This window comes from Myotis nattereri (genome assembly GCF_964212035.1).
Source record: "Myotis nattereri genome assembly, chromosome: 2".
NCBI lineage: Eukaryota > Metazoa > Chordata > Mammalia > Chiroptera > Vespertilionidae > Myotis > Myotis nattereri.
Genome location: NC_138076.1, coordinates 186,725,008 through 186,745,973, shown reverse-complemented (window position 1 = coordinate 186,745,973; position 20,966 = coordinate 186,725,008). Strand labels below are relative to the sequence as shown.

The 20,966-nt window shown below is 38.9% G+C and overlaps 1 protein-coding gene across 1 annotated transcript in view; it reads left to right on the top strand.

Moving 5' to 3' along the window:
- The window catches only part of PIK3C2G (phosphatidylinositol-4-phosphate 3-kinase catalytic subunit type 2 gamma), a 283,175-nt gene that overhangs the window by 58,163 nt on the left and 204,046 nt on the right, over positions 1-20,966 (top strand). Inside the window, exons 8-11 of the mRNA XM_081084139.1 lie at positions 710-773; positions 10,597-10,719; positions 15,462-15,495; positions 20,208-20,403. Coding sequence (XP_080940265.1) covers positions 710-773; positions 10,597-10,719; positions 15,462-15,495; positions 20,208-20,403 — 417 coding nt within the window. The remainder of the gene's footprint in view (positions 1-709; positions 774-10,596; positions 10,720-15,461; positions 15,496-20,207; positions 20,404-20,966) is intronic.

Sequence of the window (20,966 nt, the reverse complement as noted above, 5' to 3'; positions counted from 1 at the left end):
CAGGAATTTGAAGTTAAATAACTTAACAGGCCTAAAATCACTTATTTCGTTAGTGGCAGGGCTGAAATCAATACTGTCTGAAATTTGCAAAGGCCATATTCTTTTATTAAACTATTCTGACTTTCCATGGGTGCCTCTCCTTTTTCTGCCAAAATATCCAGCCTAACACCACATGATTCTATAGAATGAGTAGGATTATAGAGGACTTCCCACAGGTGTCCTGTGAAGCCCATGGCACAGTCTCTGTGGTCACCTGGGCTGAGTGTGGCCCTTCTGTTGGAGTTGAGTTTTGATTGCTGTTGACATGTCAATGGAAGGGACTGACCCGCTGGCCTTGACTACAGTGAAGGAGCTGTTGTGCACGGGTTGACCCTACAGAGCAGGATTCACTTTAACAGTGCTCTGGGACCTGCCCAGTCTGCCCTATGGGTGTGTCATTCACTGAGGTAGTTGGGTAGTACTCAGGTATAGTCAGAAGCTGGCCACCGGGTGTATTGGTTCTGGGGCCTCCGGAGTGGAGCTGTGGTGCAGGCCAAGGTCAGCATTGCCTGCATCCTGGGGTCACTTGGTGTGGGCTACGGAGTGATCTGCAGTTATCCTTTTAAAAGCTAGTTTGCTATAGAATCAAGAGAACTCGCGATAAATGTGCTAAAGTTAATATAGTTTCCCACCCAATTTTAAGCAAAGTTTTTTTTTTTTTTCTTTCCAGACAGTGCCTCTCAACAATAATCAAAAAATATGACTTCCACCTGAAATACCTATTGAAAACCCAGGTATCAACTCTTGTTAATTTATCTATCAATTCAATAAGCATTTATTAAGCATCTACCCTTTTTCTAAAACTTTGCAAGTTTCTTAAGATATGAAGATGAATAAAACGGAGTATCTACACTTGAATGGCTTCCATTCTATCATGATAAAACAGACAAGTAAATAGATGTGTGTAATGAAATATCATTGGTCCCATGAATGACCTATGTGTATACAGGACACATGAAAGGGGTTTATCAATTTTACTTATTTGATCTAAATGTTGAAAAATGAGTCAAAGAAAGAGCATAGTGAAGGAAGGTAGGAAGTAGGCATAACTTTCAGCAAAGAAGAACATGAACAAAAGCCTGGTGTGCTTAGGAAACTGTATGAAACTTGCAATGGCTACAATTAGGTTTTAAGGTGATAGCCTGGAAAGAGACCAGATGAAAGGGGCAAATAAGGGCCAAATTATATAGGATCTTAAGGACATTTTTGACAAGTTAAATATTTTCTAATTTATCAGGTGATGGCATGGAGGCAATATGCAGAGCAGTAGAATGACAGATGAGTGATTAGAGGGGCATTTAATTAGACCAGATGATGAGGGCATTGACAAAAGCTCCACTATAAGGATGGATAGGAGGGAACAGATTCATAACAGGTGAAAATGTGTAATTTACATGAAAGAGTATGAGTAACAAAATAACAGGTTGTCTAAAATACCGCCAGATTCCTGGCTGTTAACTGACTGCATGAGGAGATCAATTCACTAAAATAGTGAGGAGAAAAGTTAGCTTGGCATGGGAAATTGATGGGTTCAGTACAAGACTACTGAGATTTGGTCATGAACTGGGCCAACTTGTAATCATCATGAGGCAGATCATTTCTTATAGCTTGTTCTTCTAAGGAAGGTTAACCTTCCACAGATAAAACATTCTATCATTACAAAAAAATTGTATAAGAGGATGTTTTTAAAACAAGTGAGGGCTACTTTTTTCATTAAATAATTTGACTCCTGATATATAAGAAGTAACTACTTCTTATATTAATGGACAGTAAAGGTTTATAAAAATAATAAATTATATTTCTTGATATAGATACCAAATTCAAGTGTGAATTTCACATAGGTATTTAAAGATATGGTGATGAGAAATACATAGCAGATATTCCTTCCCCAAGAATAATCCCCTCACTCTAATTCCATTTTTCTTTCTTGAGCCTGGCCTGAATCTGGAAATTTAAAATGTGGAATATGAGAATAATTCAAAATTAGATTGTTTTAAGTCTCATAAATGTGTCATAATTAGTACTTCTTTCAGCTTTCTTCTTCACCTTTGATATAGCCATTCCTCACCTTTGTGATAGTGTAGAATTTGAAATTTACCATGTACCCAGAACAGATTATGAGTTTATTCCCAGATCATTTATGTATCTTGACTACATGTTGATAGACTTTTGAGGTTATGATAAACTACTTAGAGATGAATTTTAATGTTCAAAATGTCAAATGTCTCTTTGCTATTCATGCATCATAGATGTCTTTTTACATACACACACACAAACCCATACATACATGAATTACTAGCTTAGAGGGCACAATCCTCTTAGCTTAATTAGGCTTGACCTTATAACAGTCCCTAGGTCTTATCTGGGAATCTAATGGGCTGAGGAAGTGCAGGAAGTATAACCATGGTGTAAACAAGTGAAACTCACAAGAACAGTGTAACTTTGGTAACCACTACCTTATTTACCGCTCACTATAAAAAGCTTGGTGAGGCCTGAGCACAGGGGAAGTCCTTCCTCTTGAGTTGGACTCTCTCGCCTGGTCCCCCAGTATTCCCAAATTAAAAAAAAAAAGAATCTGTTAACAGTTCTTATTTTCCAAATACAGAAGTTTGATCATATTACTCATATATGAAGAGCCCAATATATTTCCACTTTGAAAGAAACCATTGACCATTGTAAATTTTTAAAATATGACTTAAAACTTGGCAAAACATCAAAGAAGTGGTGTCTTTATATTATTGCTGGCAAATAGTTATCATCATCCACATCTGAATTATTTTATAAGTAGGCCACAGTGTCTGAGATTTTCCAGATGAACTCTATGTGAAACAATGAGCTTTTTAATGAAATTCTAAAGCAGAATCAATAGTAAATATCTGAGAAGTGAAGATAGACTGTGATATTATCAATTCACAATTTTGCACTTTCCATTTATTTGACAAGTGAATTAAGGAGCATTTCATCAATGTCAAAAACAGTATTGAGTTGAAAAAGAACGTGTTTTTATATTTCCCAAACTTAGCTTATTTCACATAATTTGAAAAATTAAAAAATATACAAGCTGAGTATATATTACTTAATATCAATATGTGGATATTTTAAGTTTCCAAATATTTTCTTTCTTTAGAAATGGTTGGTTACTTAACATTTTTTAGTGTTTTTGTTGTTGTTGTTAATCCTCATCTGAGGATACTTTTCAATTGATTTTTATTGAGATTGAAGGGGAGGGGGAAAGACAGAGAGAGAGAAACATGTTGTGAGAGAGACACATTGATTGGTTACTTCTGCATGCAGCAAGCCTGCAAATGAGTATGTACTCTTGACCAGAATCAAACCCAGGACCCTTCAGTCTGCGGGCTGACACACTATCCACTGACCCAAACCAGCTATGCAGTTAATTAATGTATTTTGAACTTGGCTTATTTCAGATTGGGCATTTTGAAAGAACTTTTCCCTAACCTATTGTTTAATGCAAACTACTAAACTACTTAGTCACTAGGATGAAGAGAAATGGAAGTCAGAACCATGCTCTGAAATTGCTGAGGTTTTATTTGGAAAGACAGTAGAGTCACATAAATAACATACATAAACAGGTATTTATACAGAGCAAAGCAGTGGAAAACCAGACTTCAATCTTGGGGAAAGAATTAGCCTCTGATGCAAAGTTGCTTCTTCCTGGTAGAATCGAATATGTGGTCTCTAACATTTTTTATTAAAATGTCAACTAGGATTTTAGAGAAAGTCAGCAATTCCTATTACTGATGACAAACTTTTACTAGAATCTAGTATCTTGTGAACTAATTGTAAACTAGAGGGATCTGTATTGAGAAATATATATTCATGCTTCAAAATGTGACTTGGCTTCATCAAACATCTACCTGGTCTAAAACGAACTAAAACCCCTTACCATCTAGCCCGGGACCCAGAGATTTTACCAAGTAGATAAATAACCAGAAGAATATAAGGTCGTGAGGATGGCAGAATATTACTTAGCTCACACTTTTCCCTTCCCAGGGCCCAAATCCAACTGTATTCAGCCACTAGATAGAGGCTAAAAATTCCATATAGAAGTAGAAAGAAAGGGGGTGCGTAAGGATTTTATATAATTAGCCTTTTCAGAATGGAAACTCTTATAGTAACAAGCAGATCTGTTGTTGGATATTTAAAAGTTCCAGTTTGACACAGAATTTAAACAGAGTGACTGCAAAAGACTGAATTTAGGAGCAGAGATTCCAAAGTCAGATAGATGTATATGCCAACCCTCTGCCCACTCTGGAAGTTTTTATTTAACCTTCCTAGAGTTCATATTATATTCATCACTAAAGTTCATATAATAAAATGTAATATGATGATATTTATAAAGTTAATGAAACCATGGGTGTAATATGCTTAATACAATATAGTATCTGGAATATAAAAAGTATTCAGCCCTAACTGGTTTGGCTCAGTGGATAGAGCGTCGGCCTGCGGACTGAAGGGTCCCAGGTTCGATTCCGGTCAAGGGCATGTACCTTGGTTGCAGGCACATCCCCAGTAGGAGGTGTGCAGGAGGCAGCTGATCGATGTTTCTCTCTCATCGATGTTTCTAGCTCTCTATTCCTCTCCCTTCCTCTCGTAAAATCAATAAAATATATTTTTTAAAAAAGTATTCAAGGAAAGGTAAGTACAAGTGTTAGTTTATTACTATTAGAGTTACAATTTTTTAATATATATTTTTATTGATTTCAGAGAGGAAGGGAAAGGGAGAGAGAGAGAGAGAGAGAGAGAGAGAGAGAAAGAGATAGAAACATCAATGATGAGAGAGAATCATGGATCAGCTACCTCCTACATGCCCCTTATTACTTTTAACACTGTGTAGAGGACTGTATCCTTTGTAGAGGATTCAAAAGAAAAATGTTGCAAAACTCATTTGCATTTGCATAGAATATAAGAAAATGTGAAAATGAAGCAAAAAAAAGATCATTTAAAAATAGGATAAAATAAATAGGTAACTAGGGCAGGTTGTAACATTGCAAAAGGAGAAGTCAACAAGAGGAAGAGGTAAAGTCAAAAGAACACTTTTGCAGGATTGGAACCTATCTTAGTAGAAACGAAGGGCAGATTGAAACTACTGAAAGTCCAACCTCTTATGCATTGAACATTCCAGACTTGAAGAAAAAAAAAAATGAAAAATTGAAAGTAAATCTTCAACAAGAAAGGTAATCACTAGCCAACATAATTTGTATTCTTAGTGAGAAAGAGAGCATTGAAGGATTTTGTCAAAGAAATAACATGATCTGACATTTGATTTGAAATTTGTGCAGTGAATTATGTACTACAGAGAGGACATATAATAAGATGTATACAGACTAACAAAGAAGAATAGAGCAGGCACTTCTATTAAACGTTGAGTTTAGGAACAGCTGGCCAGTGTGGCTCAGTGGTTGAAAATTGACCTATGAACCGGGAGGTCATCTTTTGATTTCCAGCCAGGGCACATGCCTGAGTTGTGGGCTCTATCCCCAATGAGGGGCATGCTGGAGGCAACTGATCAATGATTCTCTCTCATCATTGACATTTCTGTTTCTCTCCTTACCCTTCCTCTCTCTGAAATCAATAAAAACATATCTTAAAAAAAAGTTTAGGAACAAAACATTGCCAGTGTCATAGGATTTGCCTGAGTGCCATTTCGTATCTCTTTTTCTCTGCATAAGAGTTGCCCTTTCATGAAAAGTATTCTGTAGCTTTTAATTACCATTTCACCACCAAAGTGTACATCCATTAGCAATATAAGGTTTTGAGTTTCCTTTCAATGTCTACCTAAATGGAGTCAAACTATATACACTTTTTGAGCTATGTATCTTTTCACTCAATATTGTTTTTGAGATTTATTCACCTTGTTCCATATGGTTTGATTTGTTTATTTTCATTGCTGTATAATAGTATTCAACAAGAGAAGTGAACCTCAATCTATTTATATATTCTATTATTTATGTTCCTGGTAGCCCTGCACATGAATCCATGGGCAAGTAGCTCACTGTTGCTTGCCTCAGCTGGCCACCCCGGCCACAGCATCTGGTAGCTCTCACAGCTCATAGCTTGTTGCCCTGCCGCCCTCCTGTAGCTCTCCATCCACTGCCCTGCCCTCCTCTAGCTCTCTGCCCGCTGCCTGCTGCCGCTTGTAGATCGGTCATGATGTTATGGCACCCCAACTAATTTGCATATTCCTCTATTATTATATTAAACTAGAGGCTCGGTGCACAAAAATTTGTGCATTGGCGGGGCGGGGCAGGGGGTATCCCTCAACCCCACTTGTGTCCTCTCACAGTCTGGGACCCCTCGGGAGATAACGACCTACTGGCTTAGGCTCACTCCCAGGTGGCAGAGGGCAGGCCCAATCCCTAGGTTCTTGACCCGCAGCTCCTGGTCGGGCTCAGAGCAGGGCTGATTGGGGAGTTGGGGCGCCGCCCCCTGTCACGCACAGAGCAGGGCAGATCAGGAGGTTGCGATGCCACCCTCAGTCACGCTCAGGGTAGGGCCAATTGGGGGGTTGGGGCGCCGCCGCCTGTCACACTCAAGGCAGGGTCAATGGGGAGGTTGCAGCACCACCCTCTGTCACGCACAGAGCAGGGTGGATCAGGGGGTTGTGGTGCCACCCCTGTCACATACAGAGCTGGCCGATCAGGGGGTTGGGGCGCCGCCATCTGTCACACTCAAGGCAGGGTTGATGGGGAGGTTGTGGCACCGCCCCCTGTCACCCACAGAGCAGGGCTGATCAGGGGGTTGGGGCACTCCCCCCTGTCACACTCAGGGAAGGGCCGATGGGGAGGTTGCGGCTCCACCCTGTCACACACAGAGCAGATCCCATGGGGGTGGGGGGGCGGGTTGGGGCTCCGTACCCTATCACACACAGAGCAGGGCCGATAGGGGGTTGGGGCACCTTCCCCTTTCATGAACAGAGCAGGGTGGATAGGGAGGTTGTGCCCCCGCCCCCCCCCCCCCCCGCCCCCCATCACACACAGAGCCACAGGGCGATCAGGGGGTTTGGGAGCTACCCCCTGTCACGCTGCTCCAGGGGCCAGGAGACCTCACTGCTCCACTGATCCCAGTGCTGGGAGGCATTTTACCCTTTTACTATATAGGATAGAGGCCTGGTGCATGGGTGGGGGCCGGCTGGTTTGCCCTGAAGGGTGTCCTGGATCAGGGTGGGGGTTCCCACTGGGATGCCTAGCCAGCCTGGGTGAGGGGATGATGGCTGTTTGCAGCTGGTAACACCCCCTTCAGGGTGGGGGTCCCCACTGGGGTGCCTGGCCAGTCTGGGTGAGGGGCTGAGGGCCATTTTCAGGCTGGCAGGTGATTGAAGCTCCAAACCTCTCCTTTTTTCCTTTTATTTTATTCTTGGATTTATTTATCTTCTATGGCTGTCAGCTTCTATGGAACTGAGAGCCGGCTTTGGCTGTGAGACCTCGGCTGCTGAAAGCAGGTTTCTGTGCTTTGTTTACCTTCTGTATTTGAAACTTTGTTGCGACTCCAGCTCTGAGATCCCGTCTGGCTGAAAGCAGGTTTCTGGGGTTTTGTTTAGCTTCTATATTTGTAACAATGTTTCTTAGAGTGCAAGCTCAGAGCTCAGCAGTGGCAGGCGGGGAATGTTGGCTTTCTCCGTCACTGCAGCAAGCAAGCCTCCTGTTCGGAACAGTAGCCTGGCTGCCGGTCTCCACCTTGGTTGGCAGTTAATTTGCAACTCGCCCTGATTAGCCAATGGGAAGGGTAGCGAAGTTATGGCTAATTACCATGTTTCTCTTTTATTAGATAGGATTGTTAACATAAATATGTTATTATTATTTATTTAAAATTAAATTTATTTGGATGACATTAGTTTGCTTTCAACAGCCTCTGTTTGCCTAAGCCTCAATATGTTTGTCTCTCCTCCAGCGTACTTTGTTCTTGTTTATTGCTATTAAAAATAGACTCACTTTTCTTTGTAGTAGGTTAAAGGGAGTTTTTTGTTGTAATGGTCAACCACCACCCTAGGCAGACTGCATTCTTAAGCTTCAAAATTGGAACTTTATGAGAATCCCTGCCTCCTCCTCGCCACACACACATGTGCCTTTTATATGCAGTCTTATATAGGAGAGTTTTCCTCACCTCCTTCCAGTGGTACCTGATCTTTGATCGGTATCCATGTAGGATCCAGGAATCTAGACAGTCTCTTACCCCTTCCAGGAACAAAAGGTTTTTGTTTCTATTATTCTCTCATTAGCAAAGGATCCTCAGCCATGTCTACCTCTTTCTCAGAGGCACACTGCTTTTTTTTTTCTTCCTCTCCCCACAAAGCAAGACTAAGTTAATAATGAAGTAGATCCTTTGGCACCTGTGCCAGGATGCTGGTTCATAGTGAGGTCACACATAAATAAAACAGCTGGCTTTTTTCATGTGAATTACTCATAAGTTATTCTTTCCCATGTTATAATTGAGTGGTTGTATTTTCTTAATCTGTGAACAACAAAATGTATCGCAATTAAATCACATCTTCTTACTTTAAGCTCATTCATTGAATATGTTAACATTTTTGGAATTCTGATTGTGTCTTTCACAGTATCAAGTAGCGATTCTTCCTAGTTATCTGTCATTCATTTTCAGTGTTTATAAAGTCATATATAAGGGAGACTGGCAACATGTAAAAAAATGTTTTTCCACAAAATAAACAAAAATGGTATTTCTTAATATAATATCCATTTTGTGTACATGTATTGATAATGTTTTGATAAGGGAATGATCCAGAATTATCAGAGTTAAAATCTTTTAAGGGAGTTGGGAATCCATATATCTGTGTGAAAACAGAAAGGAAAAATATTTTCCCACCTGTTTTGAATAAACTGTCCTAATCCTCCATTGAAATTACTGTGATGCTGATGACTAAGTTGACATGTTTTAAAAAGCCACCATCATTAATGATATAGAGAAAGTACATAAAAATATTATAGAGAGAAAGGTGAATTAACACAGAATTAATGAAGAAAATATTTCTTAACATTGTTACTGGTAATAGACAGGAAAGAATAACACCAAAAGAGAACAGATTTTTAAAAAATGAAAGTTAATTTAAGAACATGTGAAAAATGAGAAATAAAAAGACTAATGAAAGGCTCCTAGAAGTGTGACCATAAAAATCTGTGTATAACTGTCTTTAGTGCAGCCAGCAATTTTGATTTTACAAAGAGTTTGTCACTACTGTAGACTATATTTGTCATTGGTAATTTTTTGAAACATCAATTGTTTGAAGAATAGTATAATCTAACTAGAGGCCCGGTGCATGAAATTCGTGCACTGGAGTCAGGGGGGCCCCTCAGCCTGGCCTGTCCTCTCTTGCAGTCCAGGACCCCTTCTCGCAGTCGGATACCCTTGCTACTTGTCGCCTGCCTGCTCGCTGCTCCTTACCTCTGGGCTCACTGCTCCTTAGCGTTGCCGCGGAGGCAGGAGAGGCTCCCGCTACTGCTGCTGCGCTTGCCAGCCTGAGCCCGGCTTCTGGCCGAGCAGCGCTGCCCCTGTGGGAGTGCACTGACCACTAGGGGACAGCTCCTGCATTGAGCATCTACCCCCTGATGGTCAGTGCACATCATAGTGACCAGTCGTTTTGGTCATTCCACCATAATGGTCACTTAGGCTTTTATTATATAGATGATTATCAAACAATCCAGCACCAAACTTCTTTGTCCCAAGTTTGTTCGGAACACTGAATATGATTTTTAATAATTTTTCCCTCCTGTACACTGGTTACAAAACAGATGCATTCCAAAACTGTTCATGGGTCTGCTGTCAGTTGCCTTGTTTTCAAACGATTTTGCATAAACCAAACATACTCTGTCTCTCCTTCCCTTCCTCTTCTTCTCTTCCTCCTTGCCATCTCCCGCTCTCCCCCTCTCCAACTTTAAGATAACTAGAGGCCTGGTGCACAGACTTGTGCACATTGAAAGGAAATTAATTAGAAGGTGGCCGGCAGGGCAGGACTGGGCAAGACAGGCTGGACATGCCCTGGAGCCAACCTCCCACGGTCCCTCCCCGGCCAGCCACACCTGGGGTGGTGCCGTGGCTCGAAGGGCGTCGGTGGAGTGAGCAGGGCCCCTCTGGCAGTTGGGGTCCCTTGGTCTGGCCTGTGAGGATCAGGCCAAAACTGGCTCTGCAACGTCCCCTACGGGGTCCCAGAGTGTGAGAGGACACTCTGCAAAGTTGTTGTCACTCATCAGCTTCTGCGTTGAGCGTCTGCCCCCTGGTGGTCAGTGCACATCATACCTATTGGCCAGTCGGCCAGTCGGCCAGTTGCTTAGCCTTTTATATATATAGATGTTAAACTAGAGTTAGAGATGATACATATAATCTTAATAGTCCTACTTTTGAGCATTTGCTCAATGAAAATTGTAGCTCAGGCCATAGGATAACCAGTCTTGAAAATCTTCTCTGTGCATAGGAGCAACCGTATTTTATTCTATGTCCTCTTCATGAAAAGAGAAGTAGTGTAAAGATAAATCAGTGTCCTCTCAATTTCAATAAACTATAAGATACGACTCTTTTCACCTACAGCAAAATGTGGAAAGTATTATTGAAGAAGTTAAAAATATATGCAGTGTTCTGGGATGTGTGGAGACCAAGCAAATTACAGATGCCGTAAATAAACTAAATCTAATTCTTCAGAGAAAATCAGAGGTAAATATATTCATCTATTACACAGCAATTATTTTAAACCTGAGTTCAATAATTAAGGAGAGTGAAAGACTGGACTATCTGTGTGTGTGTGTGTGTGTGTGTGTGTGTGCGCGCGCGCAAGTATATTTCCATCATTTGGGAACCATCAAAAAAACTCTATTATACAAAGGGATTTAATTAAATTAAAAGAAATCTCTTACACCTTTGAAGTTTGTAGTAACAATATAACTTCCAAGTGAGACTGAAATCAATCCTACAATCTATCTAGATCTAGATGAATATGCTTATGTGATAATATTTACAGGCCAGTGTTTGTACAGACTGTTAATGGCTCTCACATGCACCAGTATATACAGGCATGAGTGTCCATGAATGCATGGTTAAGCACTTATGTAGAAAAGATGTCCGTTTTGTGACATGTTTTGCTGAATTTGCAATGCACATTGCTTCTATGATCCGACAACCTGCAATGATTTCCTGGCTTTTTTCAGTTAAAAAAATTAATATTACATGATTTTCTTTTTTAAGCTCAAAAATCTGATGTGTGATTATTACCCAAGAAAAAGAATAGGAAATCTGGTTTGATGAATTCAATCTTCCTATTAGTTTAGCAAGGGATTAAGCAGAAAGATAATGCTGAGTGTGATGATTATGATAATAAAAATAATAATAACAAGTCCCTGATTGTACATTGCAATAATAAAATAGTTTCTCTAAAATATTATTTAACTTAGGTTTTATTTTATTGCAGTTCTTCCTCATAGCAATGCTGCAGAGTAGGTATTTTAATGCTCATTTCATTATTAAAATGAAAAGCCTACACGGCTTGTGTATAGATCATTGATAGGGATTTGAACCCAGGCCTCTATACACATTTCAGTGTACGGGAAACTTCTTAAGAGAAAGATTACAGTGGGGCCTTGACTTACGAGTGTTCCGACTAACGAGTTTTTTGAGATATGAGCCATCTTTTGGCCGATTTTTTGCGTTGAGTTGCGAGCTAAAATTCGGGTTATGAGCCAGCTTCAGATGCCCCACCGCTAGTTGGCGCAGCGAACATCACAGTGAATGCCACAACATCAGTCCAGCATCACGTGTCTCACTCGTTCACTTTTTGATTTGACATACGAGTAATTTGAGTTACGAGCTCCGTCACGGAACGAATTAAACTCTTAAACTCGTAAGTCAAGGCCCCGCTGTACTTGCATCCTTAATTGCATGGGAAGGAGCAGCACGGATTGTATTACATTAAATAAGCCAGCCTTGAAATTTCAAACATTGATTTAGAAAGTGGGCAATTCTATTAATATATAAAAATAATTGTGCTTATTGTTTCAAATAGGTAAACTGTGAAAAAAATCAGTAATGTCTTTAAGTTGAACTTTCTATGTTTTATTTTAAGTAGAAGATTTTTGTTATTAGCTAGTAGTAATGAATATATACATCTACGTACCTTATTTGCATGCATGTACACGAAAAATGATGACCATAAGATTTCCAAGATAAACGTTTTTCAAAAACTAAAAACACAAAGCAATGAAGAAATCAAAATTTAAACACTATAATCAATAAATCCCAAACTTCAATGTCTCAGATAGACATGTACTTATTTCCTTAAATGTTTCTTAGTTTGGAAATATCTACTCTTACACTTTCCAATTATAGAAGAAAATGAAGCCAAAATTATCCTTCAAGGAGAAATTGAGTATTTCCTAGTCTCCAAAATTGTTTGTGTGTAGATATTAAGATTCATGGTTTTCACAAATGATAGCAAGGTAAGAAATCTGATGTGAGTACATATAATCTGGTCATATTTTTCTATTCTGTGTCAGAGTGGGAAAATTATACAATAATCTTAAAAAACCTATCACCAATATGTTTTGAAAATAATTACTTTGATAAACTAAAAACTTAGGAATTATATAATGTTAAAAGAAGTTTCCAATAATAGCCAAAGTTAATCAGGATAACAAGGTAGTGAAAATATACTTTCAACAAACAATTAGTTTCTCTTAAACTATCATGTTTTGGGGACATTTTGAACACCTAAAATGGATAACCAAATACAAAGATCTTAGTGTTATACAAACATGACTTGAATTCAAGATCTAACACCTTGTAGCTGAATATCCTGTGGAAAATTCATTCATTTGTCTGATGTTTAGTTTTAATCATCTCTAAAACAGAAAAATAAAACAGAATTTGTAGAGTTCTTGTGAATATTAAAAATAATGTTAATAATTTGTTATGATATTATCTAAGTATTAGAAATAACGTTAATAATTAATGTAAAATAATCATCCAGAAGATAGTGTCTTGAATGAGTGTCATTATTATTACTGGAGGTAGCAGGGACGGTGCTGGTGGAAGTTTCTGAGAATCTTCCCCATGTGGCCAAGATGGTGTTCATTCACACAAGCACCACTTAACTCCCCATTACCTCAGGGCCATCGATTACAGCCAGCCTCATGACAAGTGTGAGCCTCTGCCAGAGGAGGAGACCAGATGCATGAATGTGAACACGTGTCTTCCCATCTGTTAAGACCACTTGGTTGTTCATCCATTTTGATGTCCAGCTCTCAGTAAATCAGCTGAAATGAACAACTGGTCGAAGAATGAGGAAAATCTAATTTTAGCAGGAAGCATTTCAAATGATGTTACAGTATTACTAGATAAAAAGCTTTACCTTTAAAACATTCATTTTCTGAAACTTCCTAAACACTACAAATGACAATTTTCTCTGAAATATCAAACTCTCAATATATCTGAAACCAAAATTATCCTTCAAGGAAAAATTGAGTATTTCCTAGGAAAACTATAAACAACTATAATTCTCAAGGAAAGCTCATTCACATTTCACATTTCTTATGTACTTTCTGAGCACTAAATTATATATTATTACTCATGCATAGTAATGAAGAAAAGAGTTGACAACAGTTTTATTTCAAATATGTCACTGACCAACATCAACAGTTTGATACCCCCCATAAACAGATTCTACTTACTTTAGGCACACTCTAAAAGTCTCCTTATTCTATATCACCTTCATTCAGATTTTTTGTTCATCTCTTTTCCCAGTCTACCTTAACTATGAACCCACCTACATAAGAATATTGGCACAAACAGTAAGCACAGTTTTACAGAATGTGTGTGTTAACCAACTGCAGTTTACAATGCCAAAGCAGTCAGTCTATCCAGCCACCATGAGCCAAGATTAAGGAAATACTGACGCAGATGAGAGTTCTGCCAACTAAGTCAAACTTGAGAAGCTTTCTTTTCTCGTGGCTACACTTTTTGGTCAACTTGCAAGAGACTATTTTCCTGTCACTCAGGGAAGTAATTAGGTATTTATTAAATGTGAGTTTGGGCAGGATGAAGAATCATATCACAAAGGCAGGTGTACTCTAGTTCACGCTCCCACTCAGCACTGGAAACAATTTTCCATCTGTCAAAATTATATTCCAGAATCCCACGTAATATATTTTCACAAAATGCTCATATAATAAATGAACCATAAAGTGAAAAATATGGTCTTGCACATTGTTCTGTAGGTGGATGTCATGGTGATTTTAAAATACAAGTTTTTATTTCTGAATAAATTGAATTCTAGTTAAGTCAGGCTAACATCTTCAATACTCTCACACACAGGAATGGGATAAAGATCTTATGTGGAATTGTTAAGACTAATGAACTATGCTCACATGAAATATTTTACCCAAGAGAAATGCTTCTGAAAAGGTTCATGTGTTTAATGCTTTTAAATGAGTGGTACATAAACTTAATTACATTTTAAACATGATAGGAGTGTTTTCTCTCTATAGGAATCCTGTAGCAAGTTTCTTGATATAGGAAAACAATTATTCCATAATTTATTTGGTTGAGAAATCAGGCTTTTCATTCATTGAATTTACTTAAAAGCAAACTTGTCAAAGCAACATTTTAAAAATTTACTTTCATTTAATATAGACCTTATTAAAAAATGAATTTGCTTTTGGATTGGAAACCTTATTTTCAGTGAATCTGTGAATCACCTTATATAGTTCATGATAATGAAGTTATAACCAACAAATCATAAACCACTAAAATAATCTAGGCCTCCAACAAAAATAACAAACCAATAAATAGAGAAATAAACAAAACCACCATAATAATGAATGTAAACATAAATGACAACAAAATAAATAATTTAATAATTTCAGATAGTTTTTTTAAAGATATGATCTCGTTTTTTACTATCAATTTTTAATATCCTAAAAAAAATAAAGAAATGAAACTACACAGCGAATTTATATGATTTTGTGCATTTCCATTCAGCCCTCTTTTGGTGCAGCCCAACACTTGCATCTGAATGACTGTTAATAATGAGAATTGAATGCACTAAACAGAGAGAATTAGAAATGCACTTATATCAAAAGATTAGTCACTGTTGTGGAGGGGAGTTGAGCATAGGCAATGGAAACTGTTCTAATCATACTAAAAAGGTTGAACCTATTCTAGAAATTTCTCTTTAAAAACTCAAGTAACCTAGATTGTTCATTACAAGGATTTAGGCTTTTGTTAATATTATAATTTAGATTTCCTGTTTAATAAGCAACACTTATATATGACACCAAGAAACACTTTGTCTTTTTATCATTCCAGATAAATTTCAGTGGTTAGATTTTGGATATTATTAGTTTAACTGTTTTGTAAATTTGTTTTCTGAATAACAAGTATGCTTTGCACCTATTTTTCTTTTTTAGAGTTTTCATCAAAATTCAGAGATTCCAGCAAAAGGTAAAACATGCATGTACCCAAATGCGCTTTTTTTAAGTTATAGAACCAAAAATAAATTATTGTTTTAAAATTTTTCATCCAAAGATTATAGTAACACAAACACACATGAATGTTTTTTTTTGAGGGAAAAATGCATTGCTAAAACTATTTTTATTGATGAAGCTATTAGTCAGAGAGTGAATAGCTATCCACACTCTCTAAACTTTTAACCTGACTCTTTTAATATAGGAAAAAACAAGAGATCTATAAAAATGAAATGAATACTGAAAAATACCCTTATGACCATTTTAAGAAACTGTAAAATGTTCTCTAGCTAATTCTATTTTGATGTAAGAATGTCAGGAAAGTAGCAGATGTCTTTCTTCATACTCACTAATTTAAAATTTAAAATCAAGCTCTGTTTGAAAGACCAATCTATCATGAAAATCGGAGAATTTGGTTCTGTGATATAGTGTTTGTTCCCAGAGGCTCTGAGAAGCCCATAGAACTGCAAGCCACAGGACGACTTTGCCTTCATAGAAAATAGAGGATATACTAGTAGAGGAAAGAGTTTGGAATCAGGCAGAACTGGTTTTGCATTTCAACTCTGCCACTTTTTGACTTTATGATCTTAGATAATTAAACTCTTTGATCCACAGTTTTCCTTATAAGCACTGAAGATGTAATCGTATTTAATGTGCAGGATGTGGCCAGGGTTGTTCTTGTTCGCACAGGCAGATAGTATTTAGCAAATGAACACTCAGTATCTACAAGGAAACTGACTCACATATGCTCAGCTAGCACCTTAGGATTCAGAGGTGATGGTGAAATGCAAATATTAACCGTGACCTGTCCTCCATACCCTTAATCATTGTCAGTAGGAAGTTATGTACAAAGTGACATCCTTTCAACTCTAATTCTCACTACTCAAAAGAAGACACTCAATTATATTTGAAGAACTGCCACTTCACATCACGGAGGAAAATGGGATGAAAGAGGGCAGGGAGAAAAAGACCTGTGCTAGTGGAAAAATTCCTGTGCCAGGCATTCATAAAACTCCATAACACCACAGAGGGAGCGAAGGCAGTGGGGTGGCCCTCCTGAACAATAATATTAATAGAAAGTCTAAGTGATAGGATGTGGAGTGAACAAGCTTGGAGTATGCCAACATGGAGCTTGTCCTTTCTTCCTGTCTATTAGGAATGTTGGAAGAAAATCCCTTCACTCATGTTCCTCGGAGATTGGAATGTGAGATCCCATAAAATTGCCCAGGAATGCTCCCAGAGACTTATATTCTATGCTAACTCATCATAGATTCCAATGAATGTGTTTAATTTGCATAAGTATTGTCATTGTTTCTTTATTTTGTTATACTAGAACATTTTTTCCAAAGCAAAATCAGAGGCAATAAACATTCCTCCATCTTTCACCATCAAGCCAGGTAACTTTGGTGCTTAATACATTTCTAATGATCTTTGAAATGCATTCTTCATGAAATGCATTTGGAAGTAAAGCATAATGCATAGACACACATCTCTGTACTGCCTGGAAGAAGCAAATGATAATCAAAGTCTGTATATATGCCCAAAAAAGTAAAGAGTAGAGTTTGAGAAATTATTGAAATAATTATGAGTCCCCAAAATAGATGCTGGGTCTTGAGTTCATGAGATCTCTGACCTCACCTTACGATCTGTTTTGTGTGTGTGTTCATTTGCACAACTTTGGGGGTTATTAACAAGAAGTCTGTGCTTCTGCTTCAGAGTACCAACAGTACAAGTTGGGGACCAGGAAACAAGATGTTTCTATGAATGTGTGATTCTCTACTGCCTATTGTTCACTAGAATCCCTGTTGGTTGGTCTCCTGAGTGCGATGATGCTCCTTTTAGGACTATTTTATGCTGCTGTATTGCTCTGTCTCATTAATTGCTACTGCTGATTTCTCAGAGAATTTTAATTAGCTCTCTATCACTGAGCTTGTCCTCTCTGGGTGTTTCAATAAAGGGCACAATTTTAAAACTACAGCAAATAAGTAAAATGTGGGCATCTAATAAATTTCCTATGAAATTACAAATAACCAAGTGAGTAACAGCACCTATTGAACAACATAAAACGTTTAGTTATGGACAGAGCTACCGAGGGCCAGGATGCAGGAAGAAGTCCACGCTGAAGCTGACCTCCCTTCTGAGTATCCAAATGCCTGTGCATTGGGACACTGCAGTCCACAAGGGTGTTTGCTGACCACCATCCCTGCCCAACCCCTGGAATCTGGATAAGACCTGGTATCCAGGCTGGACCACGGCAAAGCAAGGCCACGCAGCCCATCTTCCCCATCAGGCACTCCCACTCCCACTTGGACACTTTACTGGGAGAGGACTGCACTCTGACCCACCGAGTCTCCAACTTGTAAACTTGGGATTGACGTTTAATAAAATCATTCCTTCCTCCATGTCGGGATCCACAGAAACCAACCACATCATCAGCAAACACCTGCCAGGCGGTGGAGGGAAAGCACCCGTCTCGATGCCACCGTCCCGGGTCTGAATGGAAGCTGGAGGCTGTGCAGTGGTACCAAGAGGCGCCCAGATCGGGACTGAATTTCGGAACCACATCCCCGCCACCCCCCACCCCCACCACCACCACCACCACCCCACAAGGGGTCATGAGCCGCAGGAGGATGGTTACAGTGTCTTCATCTGCCACATCAACCTCATCACTAACTACATCGTGCTGCACCAGTTCCCGTAAGAAGGTTGGCTCCGCCTCTCCCTCGATTTTGGCGGCGTCGCCTACCTGAAGGCTTAGGAGCGCGCAGGTCCCTCAGGGACACGTGCTGGCGGTGTCTGGCAAGATGCCCTGCTCCTCCCGCTAGAATGGTCCTGCCCTTCGTCTTCCTTCCACGGGCCCTGCTGTAATTACATCTCATTTCGTCAGCAGGTGCTGGCAGAAAAGAAACATCTAAAATGCAGCGTTTCGATACTTATCTGACCCTGGATGGAAAAAGGAAACATTCAGATGAGATCAGACTGATTTTTTTTGCATGATGTCCTGCCATACTCCCATCTACCAGGACGAGACTGTGAGAGTTAAGAAGGCCTGATTCAAGGACTGGTGGAGGCCTGACAGATGAGATCAGGGGCAGATCCCCCCTGAGCGGTCTTTGGTCCTGACCAAGCTAGCCATGTGACTCCTACCCTCTTCTAGATTCTGTCGCACCAGGCAAGGGGACAGTGTCCCTACTTTGTTCATCAAGGAGGAGGGAGAGGAAACCAGACATTTCATTCTTAACATTTCACTTCATACATTCTTTTCGTTTCTTAAATCCCTTTTGTCACTTGATTATTCGTCGAAGATTGTTTTCATCTCGATAAAAAATAATTTTTGAGCTTTTACATGGGAGTTTATTCTTCATTTAATTTTTTTTATATTTTATTGATTTTCCACAGAGAGGAAGGGAGAGAGACAGAGAGTTAGAAACATCGATGAGAGAGAAACATCGATCAGCTGCCTCCCGCACATCCCCCACTGGGGACGTGCCCGCAACCCAAGTACATGCCCTTGACCGGAATCGAACCCGGGACCCTTCAGTCCACAGGCCGACGCTCTATCCACTGAGCCAAACCAGTTTCGGCAGCTTCTTCATTTAATTTTTAAAATACGACTATAGTTGAAAAAATAAAACAAAATAATTGCAAGTAGTGAGTATAGTAAAGACGCTAATCCTGCAGCCATTCATTGCTGCCTGTGAAATGCCAGCAGTGAATGCTAGTCCCTGGCCCATTGAAAGGTTGGCACCGAACACTAGGATGCTTTTCCCCATCCTCACAAGCTTCTCCAATGTGATGGTGCCATCTTCCCTGTCTTGGCTTGAAGGCCACCAGTTATACCCAGTACATTTCATCAGACTCTCTTGCTTCCTTCCTCTCAGGCAGGAATTTTTCCAGCAAAGAGAGTTTATCAGGAGAAAGAAAATCATTCTCAGGAAAGCTTACCGTGCATTCCTTAATTAGGTGACTCTTTTCACCTGCCATCACCTAACTGTTAGCCCCTGTGCTTAGTCTTTTATTTTTTCTATTTTTCTTCCTTCATGACACTTCAGGTCACTTTTAGGAAAAATCAATAGATGATCAGTGATAAAAGCCCAGTAAAACTTTATTTTGATTTTGATTAAATGTAGTAAACATCATCAATCTTTCATTTCAAGCTTATTTCATATTCCAGCCATGTACTTATACCATTCTCTATTCATAGGAGGACTAGGTATGCTATATGATTAGTGTTTCTTGAATGGTAAATGCCATAGCATAATCAAATTTATTATGAGTAACTTTTAGAAGAAATTTGTTAGAAGAACTTATAGGCCATGTAGCAAACATGCCCCCCCCCCCCCCCGGCTTTTTGCGAATTCCAAACAATAACTTAAAACAAACATGATTGCAAATTACTGTTGATAAGAATCCCAAATTAATAATTAAAAACTCTGATTTGTGTTAACGGCTGTGCTTCTAAAATTTCTGCAGCTGAAGATATGAAAGCTCATTGATTATCAATACTATTAGCATCTAACCCAGGCTGCGTATGGAGGGCCAGATGGCTAATTGGCTTCAGTTGGAGGAGGGTCATTTTAATTAAATTTTACTTAAATTTTATTATAAAAAATCTCAGAGTTCTAATAGACAGCTAATGATAAATATGAGCCTTCACAGATGACCTGACTTCTATCATTTTCCCCCTAGGCTGGATAGAAAAAGTGACAACTGAACTGTCCACATCCATTTACCAGCTAATTGATGTCTATTGCAACAGCTTTTATACAGATTTCCAGCCTCTAAACACACCTGTTAGTGTTTCCTGTGTGAATCCTGGGCTCCATCCCCACCTTAGCTTCACAGTATATGCAGCTCACAACATTCCAGAGACCTGGGTACACGGGTGAGTGGTGGTGAATTTTTCACAAAAGTATTAATTAATATTTACATAGCTTCTAATTACAGCATCATTTTTCTTGTTCTTATTTGCAAGGGCAAATATTTCATAAAATTTTGAAATGTAATCGGAATATATCTATGATTATTCTTAAAATCATTTTTTAAACCTTTTTTCTTAATTAGTATTCCTTTTCCCTCAAGTCTGCTCCCATTCTCTGTATTAAAAATAACTGCATGTGGTCAATATATTGTTATGGAAATGGAAAATGCTCATCCTATCTTAAAATTTTCTTTTTTATGTTTGAATCTAAATGATTAATGCCAATTCACAGGAGAGAGAGAGAGAGAGAGAGAGAGAGAGAGAGAGAGAGAGAGAGAGAGAGATCACACACATACAGGAAGATGGAGATTAACTAAAAATAGAAAAAAAATTCACTTTGATCCCCATCAAATTGTGACAGTTTGTGAGATTAGTATCTTGATAATGTGGAAATTAGCCAAAGTTACTTCAGCTACAGTAGAAATTAACCACAATTATTCATGGAGCATCACCAGAATTTAAGTTGA